This window comes from Equus przewalskii, chromosome 7 (assembly GCF_037783145.1).
Source record: "Equus przewalskii isolate Varuska chromosome 7, EquPr2, whole genome shotgun sequence".
In the NCBI taxonomy this organism is placed as follows: Eukaryota; Metazoa; Chordata; class Mammalia; order Perissodactyla; family Equidae; genus Equus; species Equus przewalskii.
The window spans coordinates 21,385,418-21,402,201 of NC_091837.1; the positions used below are offsets into that span (position 1 = coordinate 21,385,418).

At 41.1% G+C, this 16,784-nt stretch overlaps 1 protein-coding gene across 14 annotated transcripts in view; it reads left to right on the plus strand.

Moving 5' to 3' along the window:
* Positions 1-16,784, plus strand: part of HECTD4 (HECT domain E3 ubiquitin protein ligase 4) — a 185,114-nt gene that overhangs the window by 105,707 nt on the left and 62,623 nt on the right. For all 14 annotated transcript variants that reach the window (XM_070628847.1, XM_070628848.1, XM_070628850.1 and 11 more), the window contains 15 exons: positions 1,020-1,124; positions 2,246-2,409; positions 2,964-3,197; positions 4,179-4,371; positions 4,568-4,672; positions 5,393-5,481; positions 5,867-6,042; positions 7,748-7,883; positions 7,979-8,120; positions 8,224-8,390; positions 10,746-10,892; positions 11,577-11,761; positions 13,921-14,074; positions 14,994-15,274; positions 15,504-15,693. In XM_070628847.1, coding sequence (XP_070484948.1) covers positions 1,020-1,124; positions 2,246-2,409; positions 2,964-3,197; positions 4,179-4,371; positions 4,568-4,672; positions 5,393-5,481; positions 5,867-6,042; positions 7,748-7,883; positions 7,979-8,120; positions 8,224-8,390; positions 10,746-10,892; positions 11,577-11,761; positions 13,921-14,074; positions 14,994-15,274; positions 15,504-15,693 — 2,468 coding nt within the window. The remainder of the gene's footprint in view (positions 1-1,019; positions 1,125-2,245; positions 2,410-2,963; positions 3,198-4,178; positions 4,372-4,567; positions 4,673-5,392; positions 5,482-5,866; positions 6,043-7,747; positions 7,884-7,978; positions 8,121-8,223; positions 8,391-10,745; positions 10,893-11,576; positions 11,762-13,920; positions 14,075-14,993; positions 15,275-15,503; positions 15,694-16,784) is intronic.

Genomic DNA, 16,784 nt, shown 5'->3' on the forward strand with positions numbered 1-16,784 from the left:
GGGCTACTTTGCCAGGACTGTAAACTCACTACTTCGTTCAGAATGACCCTCCTTTCACTTGTGTGGCATCAGACCCCGTCTACTCCAGAACTTGTATCCGTTCTACAGGTTTCCCAGGGACTGAGGTTGTCACAGATCGTCCTTCCCTGTCCATTAAAAGGACGACTAGTTCTTCCAGCTTACTTCTTCTCTAGACTCCCTTGTGATGGTATCCTAGAACCACAGGGGCATTGCAGTTTAAAAATGTTGAATTGATGTTTTCAAATAAATTTGGGCCTGTGGACCAAAAATAATGATCCAACCTCAAACTGGTGAGATTTCAGCCATGCTTTGTAATTTGGGCCCTTGAACTACGACATATATACCTAGAATATGAATATGAACTGAAATGCCTACTTAGACCTGGAAACCTCTCCAAAGTCTGTTCCCCGCTCCCTTACCTCCATTGTACATGTTACGCACTCTCTTTAACTCAGCCATAGACAGCAAGTTACCTCCTAGGGTATAGTCTGGATGCATCTGTATCCAGACCACCCAACAGTTTTAATTGTTCTCTAATTTCCTGCATTTTGTTTTTCACTCATGGTGTTGGTTCTACAGTACAGAGCAAGGTCTTCCAGCACTCTCTCTGTCTTCTTCAAGATACTGCCCATTTGCCTGCCTTATTGGCACAAATGAGGTGGTGAAGTAGAGAGGGGGAGGGCAGAAAGAATAGGAATCTGAGGAATTTATTGAAACCATGCTCAAGATTTGATTAATCTTTACCCTGATCCTGCTGTTGGGCAGTCGTGGCCCATTTCACAGATGCCTCATCCCAAAAGCTGCCTGGTCAGGAGAGACACCTGAAAGATTGGTGTCCAAATGAGAGGGGATGGAATTCGAATCCGAAAAACAAGTGAGAAAAGGAGTGAAATATTGCTGTGGTCCTTTTGAAAGTAAATCTCTGAAATTCATTGCTCTCTTGAAAGTTGTGTGTCTTGTTTTTAAAGTGCGTTTTCCCCCCCCTATTAAATTTTAAGGTGGAAGGAGATACAGTCACCTTCTCCTTTGAAATGAGAAGTGGCCGTGAACACAACACTCCTGATAAAGCTATGTGGGGCTTTGCTTGCACGGTTCGCGCTCAGGTACTTGAATCTAACCACTGCGGTGGGCGTAATGTACTTTTTCCTATGTGCCTTGGTTACATACATCATATTTGCCTTGGAAACAGGGCAAAATATGAGCTACTATTTCATCCATCTTTTCCATCTGGCATTTGGCAGTAGTAGACTACTAATAGTAAGTGGTAGTGTTATTCCATTCCCACTAGCTGTGACCTAAAATCAATTCAGCAGCACAGAAAGAGTCTATTCCTAGGGGCTCAGTCTTCAAAGCCTGGAGAGGTGATCTGCCTCCAGCATCTTTCCACAGGGCAAGGAAGACTTGAACACCTAATAGAAATAAGCACTTGGATTCTGAGTTTTAAGAGTAGTGGAATCAGATGATTTGCGTTCTATTCCCAGAGGCTCTTCTTGCTAGTCTAGGTCCATCTCTGTGTAATTATTCATGTTATACTCTGTATACAGGTTTTAATCTACTCCTTTTAATAGTGCCAGTTTCCCTCCAGGAATCCATATAAATAAATTCTTTTCCCACTTGGGAAAAAAAGAGGGAGAGTAGTAGGAGTTCTACTAACCCCTCAAGTTGCCTGATTTGTAAAAACATTTTTGACTTGGAAGTTGCTTTAGTTAAACCAAGCTAAGACTCTCTAGAGTGGAATTATCTGCTAGAATGTAAGCTCCATGAGGGCAGGGGTCTTTGTTTTGTTCTCTGCTTATCTCAGGACCTAGAACAGTGGCTGGTACACATTAGGCACTCCATAAATATTTGTTGAATTAATTCATTGACAACATCTTGGTTCAAGCACAGGATGGAGGTGACAAAATGAAATACCGATTTATGCCTTGATAGGCACAGTAGAGAGGAAGCTATCCAAAGAATCTTGCATGTGATTTGTGCTGCTTCTAATATGGAGTCTTAATGGCTCTTCTCTCTCCAGAATTGTGTTGAGACTTCACTTTGTGGTCATTCCAGTGCTACCATCTATCTACTCATGGTGTTGGGTGCTGTCCCTGTGTCCCATAGCGATGATACTGGATGCTGCTCTGTGAGCCCCTATTGGGGGACATTGCAGTGTGGTGCAGTGCAGTGGAAGGGCTCCACTGAGTACACTGACCCATGTGGTTTGCCCCTGTCTGCATTGTAGGAGTCTTCGGAGGATGTGTCGGGAGGCTTGCCTTTTCTGGTAGACCTGGCTTTAGGTCTGTCTGTGTTAGCTTGTTCCATGTTAAGAATCCTGTACAATGGACCAGAAATTACCAAAGAAGAAGAAGCCTGTCAGGAGCTATTGCGGTCCAAACTTTTACAAAGGTAACAAAAGGCTCAAATTGCACTGGTTTTGTCACGAAGGATAGAGGACTTTATGTGGAAAACTACTTTTAGTACATTTCCCAGCTGATTGTGCCTGCTGCCTGACAATCCCATGCGTGTCATTGTGTCTAAGAAATAAGATGAAAATTACACCAAAGTGCCTTCTGGCCCTTACTTTACTAAAGTTGAAATTACAGTTGAACTGCATAAGCTTTTCTCCAACCCGAATATTGTATAATTAAATTAAAGGATCCCCAAAAGGATGAGTAGATAGGCAATAAAGCAAACACAGCAAACTGTTTATTCTAGAATCTAGGCAGTGGGTATGTCGGTGTTAACCATGTGATTATTTCAACTTTTCTATATATTTAAAAGTTCATACTAAAATGTTGGAGAGGAAGTAGATTCCCAAACATGTGGTTTGATATAATGCTTGTTTGTCTTTTGCCTCTGGAGAAGGTTTGGTGATCCTTCATATATTTGATATATATGCAAAGTTTAAGTATCTTTCCAGATGGAAAAGGAAGTGAGGAACCTGTTTTCTGTCTGTTCAGGTGTCAGTGGCAAGTGGAGGCCAATGGTGTGATCTCCCCTGCCCTTACTCCCAGCCCGTCTCCACTGCCTCTGACCATCGAGGAAGACAGAGAATTCACCTACCCCTCTGACGTCCTCGTGCCTCCTGTTGGAAACTACTTTGACCTGCCCCGGATCAGGCTGCCTCCAGGAATCATGATAAAGCTCAGGGAAATTTCTGGGCGTGCTAGACCTCAGTTTAGGCCAAGTATAAAGTATGTTGCTATATAGCATTTTATTTTTCCCAATGAAAAAGAAAATTTTTAAACAATTGAAGGGGTATATTTCTTCTCATAGTCTAGCAAATGAACCTTTAGTTTTACTTAATGAATGTAACGAAGTACTCTAGGGAGTACCCCAGGTGTTATGCCAGGGCAGCGGGTTTCAATATGTGAGCAGCATTAGCATCAGCTGGGAATTTGGTAGTTCTTGGGCCCCAAGTCTCACCTACTGAATCAGAACCTCTGAGGATGGGGCCAGTAATCTGCGTTTTCACAAGTTTTCCATATGATTCTAATGCATGCTAAAGTTTGACAAGTTCTACGTTTTTCTCAAATGGTTTGACCTTCTGCTGGTACTCATCAACTTTGGTTTCCATAGAGTATAGAGACATTTCTTTATTTTTGATGCCTAGAGAGATAGTGAGGCATCAGAATGTAAAGTCTTGAAGTTGCAAATGTCTTTGTGGTATTCTTGCTTAAAATCTGTTTTGCAGGCTTCTGCTCTGCCTTCAGAGGCAAGATTGGCCATTCAGAGAGAAAAATTTAAAGAACAAATGAAATTTGAAATGAAAAAATACAGAAGCACCATTGTTTTTAGCTCCACATCCATATGCATGACATACCACGAGCCATAATACTGAATAAAATTAAATGTCAGATAAGTGGTGCCAAAGATCTTTTTTTAGCCTTAGACCTATTCTAGCTCAAAGTATACAAATCATAGAAAATGAAATCTCTTTAATTTTGATTTTCAATTTTACCAACCAATGTCAGTTTTATCAGTTAAATATATTAAATTATTGCCAACTTGATATAAGAGCCATCATGATGTTCGTACCTCTTTATTATAATAAAGAAGGTGTGGCGAATATTTAATATATTTAAATCAAAGCCTACATTCTTCAACCTGTAAAATACAGTATTGGTAAGTTGAGAGCATGACATATGTCTGACTAGTTTCCATTGTAATGACAGAGAAGTAATTCAGCCAGACGTGATGGAGGAAATGGTGGTATCATGTGTCATTAAGCACTTGAACTTGGTTGATGCACTTCAGTCCCTAATAAATTTCCAGTATCAAGAAGAACATGCTGAGGAATATGATTTATTGTGTAAAATTATGGGAGAGACCTTTAAGAAACTCAATGCCATGGAGCGACAGCTACAGGTAAGGAAAAGCTAAAACATCTAGATTTCTCTTAAAACTGTTGGAAATAATTTCTGTCCTAGAAATTTAATGAAGTTTAAAAAGTGATCTGAATTAAAAAATATTATTACAACTAAAATTTCTGCTTTTACGGATTACACTTGTTTTTATTTTGCATCCATTTTCACATTATTTTATATTTTAATGTATCTATTAGAGTGTTGCAGAATTGGAACAGAAATGGCAAAGTGAGGTTGATGATGCCATGCAGGGGAAACTGGAGAATAACATGCCTTTCTTCTATGATTACCATTTTAATGAGGTAAGCGTGTTGTGTGATTTACCATTGGGCCATTGTTGCTTATAGTGCAAAGGTGTATCGTCTGTCACTTGTTAAAATGTTGCACACCCCAAAATAGAACCATTCTTTAAAAAGAGATAAAATTGATTAGTTCACCACGTCAATAATACAAATAAAAAATTACTCAGTGTTTTTAACTGATTAATAGTTGTATAAAGAAGTTAGCATCATTATCAAATTTTGCTTTCAAGCCTTAAAAAACAAAAGTCAGAGTTATAAGGGGCCGGCCCTATGGCTTAGTGGTTAAGATCATGCACTCTGGTTTAGTAGCCTAGGGTTCGCCGGTTCAGATGCTAGGCACAGACCTACGTGCTCCTTATCAAGCCGTGCTGTGGCAGGTGTCCCACATATAAAGTGGAGGGAGATGGGCATGGATGTTAGCTCAGGGCCAGGCTTCCTCAGCAAAAAGAGGAGGATTGGCAGCAGATGTTAGCTCAGAGCTAATCTTCCTCAGAAAAAAAAAAGAGTTATAAGCACTGAAGAAATCCCCAGAAAGTAGTCAATGCCATTTTTAATCATTGAAATATAAAACAGTAACTTACCAGTGTGCTTCTGGCATAGAAATATGGACCAAAGGTGGTGTTTTTTTCCCAGAAATTTTCTGTTCCTTTTAATGTATCCAGTAAAACTCAGTTTTTGCATATCCTGCATACCATCTTTTCTTGATTTTTCCTTCTTTAGAACAAAATGAAAGAACTAGAACTTTTGTGTTCAATGAAGGAAGTCTCCTTTGATGGAAATGATCTTGAAAACATGGTCCTATCACTGAGGTTAGTGATGTTAACAGCTATGTAAAGCTAATTTATTACCGTGATACTCAGAACAAAATGGGAAGACCTAGTCTCTTCACAGACATTGTAAAGAATATTGTGCACTCACTAGATATTTTAGAGTGGGAACTCATTTGGTAATTTGGAAACTTTAATTTTAACCTTCAAAAGTTAGCATATAGGCATTTGAAACTGGGCCAAAGGAACTAAAACTGGCCACAGTTTATGACACTGCTCCCTCGGATCGGGCAGAGGGGAAGGGGAACAATATGTATCAGGTGATCTGGTGCGTTTCCCCTCTATCTTCTCATATCCTTTATAACTAAAAAACTTTGGTTTTGGTAAACTAGAGAACGACTGAATGCACATCAGCCTTTCTTTATAGGGAGAAGTTCCTACAAGAAGTGAATTCTCTTCTTCAGAAACCCTCACACCCACTGGCTAAAACGAAGACGCTGGTGAAGAGTTTAATGAACCGCGCCGAGCTGCTGCTGCATGTCACCATTGCGGCCCAGTCCGGCCTCACGAGAAGTAGCTCGGGGACACCTGCAGAGACGCCGGGTACTGCTCAAGCCAGCCCTGCACAGGCTCTGCACTAGTCTTTGCATAAAGTATACGTTAGCCACTTAACAAAAACACTCTTGTGTACTCTTAGGGGGAAAAAAAGGAAATTTCAACATTTTTTATTTTGTCTTTTACTTTTTCCAGCCAAGCAATACTTTTTACTGAATTCATGTGGTGTTTTATGAGTTAGCTGAGCATCAGGGGTGCCTCCTTGCCTGCCTCATTCAGTTTTTCTTGGGAGCATCGAAGGAGCCCAGTGACATGCATCTTTATAATCCAGTGCCCCTTATGTTCAGTTCATGGTTTGTCATTCTCGTAGTAACATTGAATTAAGTAGTCAACATTGTGAATCTTGTGACACGTCATATTTTCCTTTTTATTTGAAGTTGAGTTTACGTTTCATCTTTGGTAATTATGTCGAAGCTTCTAGCATGAATTTCCACTATGAATTGTTTTCCTGGTCACCTTTTAATCGTTAGCCTGAAATTGCGTTTCTCAGGGGAATCAGTGCATCGCCTTATTTAAGCCGGCTACACAACACTGGGCATAGCCCATAATAACAAGTGTTAATTCTTACCGTGAGAGATCAGGTTAAATAAACACGTTCTCGAGTGAAAGACCGCGTGTTAGCTAGCCCCACTGCCCGATGGACACTATCGAGCAAGTGAACTTGTTTTCATCCCAGTTGATCGCGCGAGGCTCCTCTCACTTGGGAGAGAAATCTAGGATGACTCCCAGATTTCTGAGCCTAGTGATAGGATCCCACTGCCTGAAGACATCAGGGGAAGTATGCCAAGTGTGCAGTGTGGTCACCGGCCGAGATGGTCTGCTTCACCGCGTCCCTGGCCACGTTAGCCCTTGGTTAGTTGAAGGTCCCGTTTAAAGACACAGCCACTCAGTAAGGCCGGTGATGCTTTCCAAGAGGCTTCTGGCATCAGAGGTGATGAACCGTTAGTTTCCTGAGAGAGAACAACATCTTCAAAAATTATGATTTTTTTAGATTGGAGCTGTCTGACCATTCTTAAGACAGATTCAAAATGACCTCTTCTCCACTTTCTTAACTGTTTTTCTTAGCTGATCTTTACATAGAGTTTTGTCTTCTTCCGTTAAAGTGTTCTTTTATAAAACAGCTATTTCCCTGAATAGGGTTGAGTATGTCTTTTAGGAATGTTGGGTCAGATTCTAGCTCAAATGTGACATTTACCCACACCAACTATAATCAGAGGTACAAACTATAAAGCAGAGGTATCACCAAGGGGCAATAAGTCAGCTAAATAATTGTAGGATTAAAGGGGGAACGAAGGTCATCTCTGAGGAAAATGGATCTGGGTTTATTTAAGAAATTTTCCTTCTAGAAATTATGTTCTCTATCCTTTCTTGCTTTTCAGAATGCTTGTACTAAAGTGAACATTGGTAGTTTTATGAAGTTAAATGAATTTTTCTGCTTTTCTTTGGAAACCCAATTTAACAGAAAGATTTTAGTTTTTCAAGCTTAAATAATTTTTAACCTAATATTTAGATTTTTAAAAATTGACCTAAAAATCATCAGTATGCTGTGCAAGCTGGTCTGATGGCTAAACTCTCATGGGAAGCAAAGATACTCTTAGACTGTTTGGTAGTTCCATGTTACCTTCAGCTGTTGCTGCTGTCCTTACGAATCGGATAGCAGATATGTCAACCTCCTTATTCCTTTCTGTCCCAGCTTGTAAATCAGCTTCTGAAACAAAGGTGATATCTCACGCTGTGCGGCAGCCTGTTTTTCTTCGCAGCATGTCGGCTCCTTCTGACCTGGAAATGATTGGTAATGAAGATTTGGAATTTACTAGAGCAAATCAGAGGTAAATGGCTAATGGTCAAGGTTGGATTCCCACACGCAGCTGAATACATTCATCAAAACACTCTCTGAGCGGCTGTCTTGTTTTCTTTCCTGTAGGCGGCGCCATGTGACCAGCCACCGCAGCAGCTCCTTTACGCTCCTGCAGTCACTGGCCATTGAGGACAGCAGGGACAAGCCCACCTACAGCGTCCTGCTGGGGCAGCTGTTTGCTTTCATCGGCACCAACCCTGACCAAGCTGTATGTCACATTTTGCCGACTACAAAGGACTAGCACCTAACAGCATGAGGGCTCCTGTGACAGTTAGCCTGAGTCAGGTGTGCTTCCTTCTCATGCATTTCAGGTGTCTAGCAGCAGCTTTCTTTTGGCTGCGCAGACAAGATGGCGGCGGGGAAACACTCGCAAGCAAGCCCTGGTGCACATGCGGGAATTGCTGACGGCTGCGGTGCGGGTCGGTGGAGTGACGCATCTTGTGGGTCCAGTGACTATGGTCCTTCAGGGAGGACCCAGGTCAGTTGTTTCTATTAGTTTGTACTGTCATGTCTAGAATAGGCTAAAGCCATTCCAAAGATTATTCTTGGGGCCAAATTGTAGACAGTGGTATTTGCTGAGTTTTCCCCTAAAATATTATATTTTTATTTTTATAAAAGTGGTAAATGATTTTGTAAAAAATTCAGCATATATAACAGAGGGTAGAAGTCTTTTTACTCGCCTTCTCCTCCTAAATTCCAGACTGTTCACTAAGAGCTTGTTGTATCAATGATGCGTATATATAAACAGCTATTTAATTCTCTTTGTACACTTAAGTGTGTATGTGTGTGATTTCTTTTAACTTAATTCAGATTATGTTATACATGCCTTAGTGTAATTAGAGTTGTTTTGCTCAATATATCTTGGATATCTCTATTTTCTCATTTCAATACATACGGATCTGCTTTATGGTTTTTAAGAACTTCATGGCCCTCCATTGTATGGATGGCTATATTTTAGTTTATCCTACTCATCCCCTACGGATAGACATACGGATTCTTTCTCTCTCTCCTCCTTACTTCCTTCTTTCTGTTTTGTTTTGTTGTTTTATTAACAATAGAGCACCATCCTCATACCTATATTTTTGTGTACTTTTGTGCTTATTTTCACTGGATCAATTTCTGAAAACATAATTGTAGATACTAACTTTGAGGAAAGTTTCATAACTTATTTGTGAGAAGTTTTTCTATACTAGTTCCCTACTGGGCTTCAGAGATCTTTAGAAAGAAGTAGAAAAGGCATTTCTCTATAAGTCCTGGACTAGAACTGCCGGAGACTGCTTGTGCCTCTTGGCAACTCTGAGGAATTCTGGGTAACAAGCAGAGGGCAGTGGCTAGAGGGAAATGTGTTAACCAAAAGCTAACATAAATATCTTAAGAAATTTCTTTGTCGATCAGGAGAGACCAGATTATTCTTTGGAAACAATTCTAAAATCTCAGTGACTTCAAAATTCTAGCTCTGCTCATGTCCATCACAGGTCCATCTTGGCTCATGATAATCACGAAGAGCCCAGGATAGGGAAGGAAACTGCCATCTCAAAAGCTGTCAGTCCCCTTGTCAGAGCTCTGGCTCATTGGCCAGACTAGTCAACATGCCCCGCCAACCACAGGGGTGCCCAGAAGGCGTAATTAGTTACACTAATGACTACCACACCTTACTTCCAGAATAATTCCTCCATAACACTAGCAGCATTATTCCTTTTTCCCTCAATTATTAATGTCCTGTCAAACATTTGGAAAAAAATCCCAAAGTATAAAGTAAAAATAACCTGTAAATTAAGCATCTTAAGATAAAACCTATTAACATTTTACTGTATTCGTCCTGTCTTTACTCTAACCACAGATATCTCCTCTAATGTTTTTAGTGGTAGTATAGCACTGCATCATAGTCCTGAACCTTTGCTGAGGAAGATTATCCCTAAGCTAACATCTCTTGCCAATCTTCCTCTTTTTTTTTTTTTTCTTGCTTGAGGAAAATTAGCCCTGAGCTAACATCTGTGCCAGTCTTCTTCCACTTTATGTGTGAGTCACCACCCCAGCATGTCTGATGAGTGGTGTATGTCTAAGCCTGGGATCTGAACTGGTGAACCCAGGCCACCCAAGTGCGGTGCACCAAACTCAACCACTACACCACAGGGCCAGCTCCACCAATTCCCTATTTTTAAACCTTAGGTTTTATTTATTTATTTTTGCTATTATAGGCAATATTATGTTGCATATCTTTGTAGATAAATCTGAATAGTTCCAATTCTCAACTAATATTAATTGCTATAGAATCTACCTTGGGTTGTGTTTTTACATTGGAAAAGTCTTATTTCATATCCAGTGGATTCTCATATTCTGCTAATAATCGGAGTGTGAACTTGAAAAGACACTGCTAATCTATTGGACCTTGGTTTTCTCATTAGTACAGTTGCTTATACAGTATTCAATACTGCATGGAATGTTGTAGACATGTCTCAAATAAATGGTTTCATTATGAAATAAGTTTGGGAAGTGTTGGATACCACCCTGTTGCTCTTAGAGATAGTATGGACTCTAACCTTATAAGGCTCCGAATAGTCTTGCAGTAGGGAGCCCTGCTTAACTGTACCTAACCTATGGTTTCCTAGACTTTTCTTGAGTGTGGGCATTGTCTTTGAGGCACATGTTGAAATCCTGCCCAACAGTCTTCTGTGGTCCTGCAGTTTGGGAAACACTGATGATCTCCAAGATCTCTTCAGTTCTGGATTCATCTAGACATTCTTAGTTTCTCAGAACAGTTCTCCTGCTCTCACGTTCACTGTCACTGCTCTTGAGTGGTTCAGGAAGCCTGAACTTTGATTCTGTTTCGTAGAATTGAAGAACTAACCTGTGGTGGGATGGTCGAGCAAGTCCAGGAAGCCTTTGGCGAGACCATGACCTCTGTCGTGTCTTTGTGTGCTCGTTACCCTATTGCGTGTGCAAATAGCATTGGCCTCTTGTGTACCATACCTTACACCAGGTAAGCAAGGAAATGCTTTTGATCATATGTAAGTTACACCACAATCCAGTTGATTAAATAAAAATATTTTTTAATTTAAAAAATTGGATTTTTTTGCTTTGATTATTTAGTGACACTATCACTCTGATTCAGTGAGTTTACCTCCTGACAGACTCCTAAAGTTGTTATGTAAATTCCTTCTGTTGAGTTCCTACATGATCAAAAGTGGCCATTAAGGATTATATTACATTGTCAAAGTGAGGAGGTTTGAAGTAAAGAAAAAGATCCCTAGGAAATTACCTACATATTTGGTAAAAATTTTTTGCGTATGCACAGTTATTTCCTTTCTTAGTCATTTGATTAATAGTTTGAAGATGTCAAGCATTCATGAAGTTATTCTTTGAATCCCCTTATGAGAAAATAGATAGTTTTTTCTATTATGGCAGCGTTGAGTTGATTCCGTGGATTTTTAATTTGCCATTCTGTAGTAACAAACCAGAACTTGAAGTTCTTTATTTATGAGGGATATCCTCATTCTAAAAAAGTATTTCTATGTTCAGTTCTATGTGGTAGTATCCTAAGTTGTAGACCAAGAACTAATACTGACATGTTTTATGCCCCTTTGATAACCTGAATCTTAAGTGAGAGGTTCCTCAGGGCTGGTCGGTTACGTTTATTTCCTACAACCCTCTCTGCCTGGCCCAGGAGTGAAGAGAAGTGCCTGGTACGCAGTGGCCTTGTTCAGCTCATGGATCGACTGTGTAGCTTGAGCAGTCAGACTGAGTCCAGCTCCAGTGAGAAACAAACCAAAAAGCAGAAGGTGGCCACCATGGCCTGGGCGGCCTTCCAGGTGCTGGCCAACCGCTGCGTTGAGTGGGAAAAAGAAGAAGGTAAGCAGGATTGCTTTCTAGAACTCATTGAGTTCTTTTATTGATGTGTTTATTTATTAAGTATTTGTGCTGGATGGGAGAAAGAAAGGCTATATTAAATTATGTAACCAGATGGGTTTAATCAATTAATGATTTCATGAGAGCCTCTTTATCAGCATGGTTCTATGAAAATTTATAGCTACACTATGACATTAAACAATATCCTGATCTGGAGGACATGATGCTGAGTGAAATAAGCCAGGCGCAGAAAGATGAATACCTTATGATCTCAGTTAAATGTGGAATCTAAAAAGCCAAACTCATAGAAACAGATTTACAGTGGCAGTTGCCAGGGACTAGGGGGAGGGGGAAATGGGGAGATGCTAATCAAAGGGTCCAAACTGCCAGTTATAAGATGAATAAGTTCTGGGGATCTAATGTACAGCATGGTGATTATAGTTAATAAGACCGTATTGTATACTTGAAAGTTGCTAAGAGAGTAGATCTTAAGTGTTCTCACCATACATACACAAAAAAAGGAAGGTAACTGTGTGAAGTGATGGATGTATTAACTAACTTGATTGTGGTCATTTCACAGTGTATGTGTATATTAAATCGTCACAGTGTACACCTTTTAAAAATCTCACATTGTACATTTTATTTGCCAGTCATACTCCAATAAAGCTGGAGGGCAGGGACGATAACCCTAAAGGAGTGTAGTGACCCTAGGAAGTTGAGAAGATATTTTTCATTTTTCTTGTCAACATTGTTAGCAGTCTCCAAATAAATATTTTTATGAAATGGTTTTTCAGTTGCATTTTTGAGGTGCTATTTCCAAATTATACTTTTACTTACTAACCCAATTTTAAAAAGTAAACTTGAGGTGGGGCTGGCCCCGTGGCTGAGTGGTTACGTTTGCGCGCTCCGCTGCCGGCGGCCCAGTGTTTCGTTGGTTCGAATCCTGGGCGCGGACATGGCACTGTTCATTAAACCACGCTGAGGCAGCGTCCCACATGCCACAACTAGAAGGACCCACAACAAAGAATATACAACTATGTACTGGGGGGCTTTGGGGAGAAAAAGGAAAAAATAAAATCTTAAAAAAAAAGAAAAAGTAAACTTGAGGGGCTGGCCCAGTGGCATAGTGGTTAAGTTGGCATGCTCCACTTCAGTAGCCACGGGTTCACAGATTTAGATTCCTGGCCGGACCTACACACTGCTCGTCAAGCCATGCTGTGGCGGTGTTCCACATACAAAATAGAGGAAGCAAAAAGAGGAAGATTGGCAATAGATGTTAGCTCAGGGCCAATCTTCCTCACCAAAAATAAATAAATGAATGAATGAATGTAAACTTGAAGGATAATTTCTCCGTAATATCCCAGGTCTGTGTATATAGCATATTTGCTTATCTGTTTATTCATTCACTATTCATCTTATTGTCTTGAGAACCAGGCACAAGATGAATAAGGCATTGTTCCTCCCCTTAAGAAATATGGTTCTGTGGGAGAAATAGACCAATGAACAAATAATTACAGTGTAATCAATGCCATAATCTAGATGTGTGCGAAGTGCTCTGGGAACACAGAGGTTTCCTCAGCCCAGCTGTGCTAGGGATCAGGCAAAGCTTCCCAAAGAAGGTGACACAGGAGTTATTCTTGAAGGGTAAAGAAGACTTCCAAGCAGAATAAACTGTGTGTGTAGGCACAGGGATCCAAGAGAGCATGGAAGTTGAGGAAGTAATGACAAATAATTTTTGTGGCTTTTACAAGAGATGCTAGGGGGCTCCAGAACTACAGCGAAAATGGAAAGATCCAAAAAGGCCTTTTACTGTGTTTGAAAAGAGGTAGGATATGAGTTAAAAATCAAGATGTTTTCATCACAGTAAAATGGTGATTCTTCCCATTGATCAAAATATGTTCCTTGGTTTTGTATGGATTAATCCTGTTTTAATTAAGAATAATGTCTTTCTCCAACATTGAATTGTTTTTCAAGTTACTATTACCTTTTTTATGTGCAGATGTTATCTAACAGGGAGACACTAATTGGACAGCTAATGAAATACTGAGCAAGTTAAAGAAAAATTGGGCAAAGGGAGGGCTGTAATACAGGGAGGCTGAGAGGGAGGACTCGCGTAGCTTCCCTGGGTTTTCACCATGCTTTTCCTTTCTTTAACTCTGAAGGTGGCTCCACAGAGGCTGTGCACTCAGGTCTAGCCCGCCAGGTGTCCAGCCTTCTCACTAATCATCTTGCCCGAGCGACTGAGTGCTGTGGCAACCAGGCTGCTGGGAACGATGCTCTCCAGGATGTCCTTAGTCTTCTCAATGATCTCTCAAGGTGTGGAAGGCCCAGCTGGAGTTGTGGGAGGAGGTGGCTTTCCTCTTGAATGATGGGGGCTCCTTTGGGTGGTCACTGTCTTTTGAAACATCTGAATTACTAGGCCATTCTGACATGCTCCTGCCTTGAGAAAAATAGTACAGGATAAAGTCATTGAAAAATAGTTTTTAGTTTAAAAGTGTGAGGATTATTTAGGTGAATATCTATATCATAAAATATTGTCATTTGCTGTAATACTTTGCTGGCAGCCAGCTGCTAGCCTTTGAAGTTGATGCAATTGCATTCAATAACCAAAAATCCTTACCCTCATTATAGCAAGATTGAAGAGTAATCAGTCAGGACCTGTGATCAACTTGCTTTCTCATGCTGTGTTTATAAAAGAAGATATTCTGTGGAGGTGTAATACCATCATGTGTGAGCCATGAGGCCCACAAAAGCTTGTCCACATAAAGCTGCTTGTTTTTTGGCTTCTGCTGGACTGTATGTTTTCTTCTTAGTGAAATGTCGCAGGTTCAGCTGTGGCAGATGCCAGACTGTTGAGGCCTGTCCACACTGTATGATACCTTGGGTCTTAAAGCACTCCTTAAAAAGCAATAAAAGACTCAACTCAAAAGCTCCTACTTTGGGTTTCTAAGTCTTGTGCTTGGTGAATCATGCTAAACTATAGGATCTCAATTATGTAAATATCAGGGATCAGAAAGTATTCAAAAATCTTTCTTTTTAAGTATTATTGGTCAGTTTTGAGCATTCGTCAGATATTTACAAAAAATCTTAATTCTCCTTCATAAGAACATAGGGCTGAATCCATGTCTTCCTCATGAAATCTGAAGTCATTAGTTTGTTTAACCTCATTTAAGGAACTCTTGCTTCTGAATATCTGTAGCTCAGCATCCCCAGTGTCGTGTACCTTTTCTTCCAGGAGCCACATAGGTAAAGCCATCCTGAGCCAGCCAGCCTGTGTGTCCAAACTCCTGTCCCTGCTGCTTGACCAGCGCCCGTCTCCAAAGCTGGTCCTTATCATTCTTCAGCTGTGCCGGGCAGCGCTTCCGCTCATGAGCGTGGAAGACTGTGGAAACGTGGAGCTCCCACCGTGGAGCTACTCTGTTCCCTCCCTGAACAGTGAGCAGGAAGATCCCAGCGATCCAGCATCCAAGATCGCCTCGTTGCTCTTAGCAAAGCTGGCAGATTATGTGGTCCCAGGTGAGCAGCTCCTGGACAGGAGAATGGCAGTGAGGTGCCCACTTGTTGTGGACAGTCAGACTGAGCTCTCACTTGTCTGCAGCTGCAGCTGTGCTTCTTGTGATGAAAGAGAGAAAGAAGGGAGAAGGGACAGAGTGGGACAGAGGGAGGAAGAGAGAATCCAAAAGCAGTGTGTTCCCTATACAGGGGGCTGCACAAACCACATTGCAATTTTTCTGTTTGCTTAAAGGATGTCAGACAGTTCTTTCTCCAACTGCTTCTGAACCCGATACCACGTTAACAAAAACCAGTCCCAAGAGTTCCTTAAAAGGAGATAAAGATCCTGGAGAAGAGAGTGAAGCAGTGGATGGCAAGCTCTCTATCTTTATCCACAAGCGGGAAGACCAGTCCTCCCATGAAGTTCTCCAGCCGTTACTAAGGTGACTGGTGATTGTAGTAGCCACATGCCATCAAGCACTAACCGTGTCACAGGCACTGTGCCAAGTAAGCCCCTCATGTACATCAGCTGTCTCAGCCCTCTTAGCAACCCTGAGAGGTACTCATGCTTACTGTCATCCCTGCAATACACACGAAGAAACTAAGGCAGAGCGGAAATGCAGATGCAGGCCTCTCACCACAGAACCCCAGCTGTCAACCACAATTTGGCACTCTCTCCACACCCAGCAGAGAGCAAAAGCCCTGCTGAGAATGCATTGTCTGTGTTCTGTGGGGCGTCAACAGTGTGACTTGGCCTTTGAGAAGGAAAAATGCAGCTTGGTTTGCAGTTATTGGCATCCTCAGCCGTTAGTAAATTTAAGGATACCATTGACTGTGAGGTGGAGAAATAAGGGAAGCTTTTTTAAAGCTTTAATTCATTGAAGTATGAATGGTATGATTGCTCAATAAGGAAGTAAAAATATAATTATTGTGCAAAGATTACAGCCCCCCAGGACCTTGTTAGTGGGCTCCAGGACAACAAGAAGGCCTGTCACAGAATACAAGGGAATTTAGAATAGGTGTATATGTCTCAGATGGAGGAGTCCTCTCTCCAAATGAATGATTGGATGATGGTATCATCCTCGTAATTGGGTCCCTTGTCTGGCCTCATGGCAACTGAAAGCACTAATGGCCTCCTGGCCTAAAGTAAGCAGGGTCAGGGCAGGTCACTGCTTAGGTGAAGAAATCTCCAAGAAACATTCTTGGGCATTGCAAAACATCATGGTACGAATTTGGCGAAAGATATTTTGGAGAGGCAGGTTTAGGAAGCAGAGGAAGCTGAATTATTAGGAAGATCCAGTCATTCACACCAAGGCGTCATCCATGCTGTTGTTAAAGTCTCCTGTCTTTGGATTTAGATCGCTTGCTGAGTGCCTCCTGTGCGCCCAGCCTTCCCTTTGTTGTAGGTTCAGATTGTTGATTTTGTTCAGCTCTTTACTTTGTGCATCATTTTCATGTAGGTGTTTAATTATCATTACAACTCTAAAAACAGCTGTTGTTTTGATCCTTAAAAATGCTGTAAGTCATTTCCTTT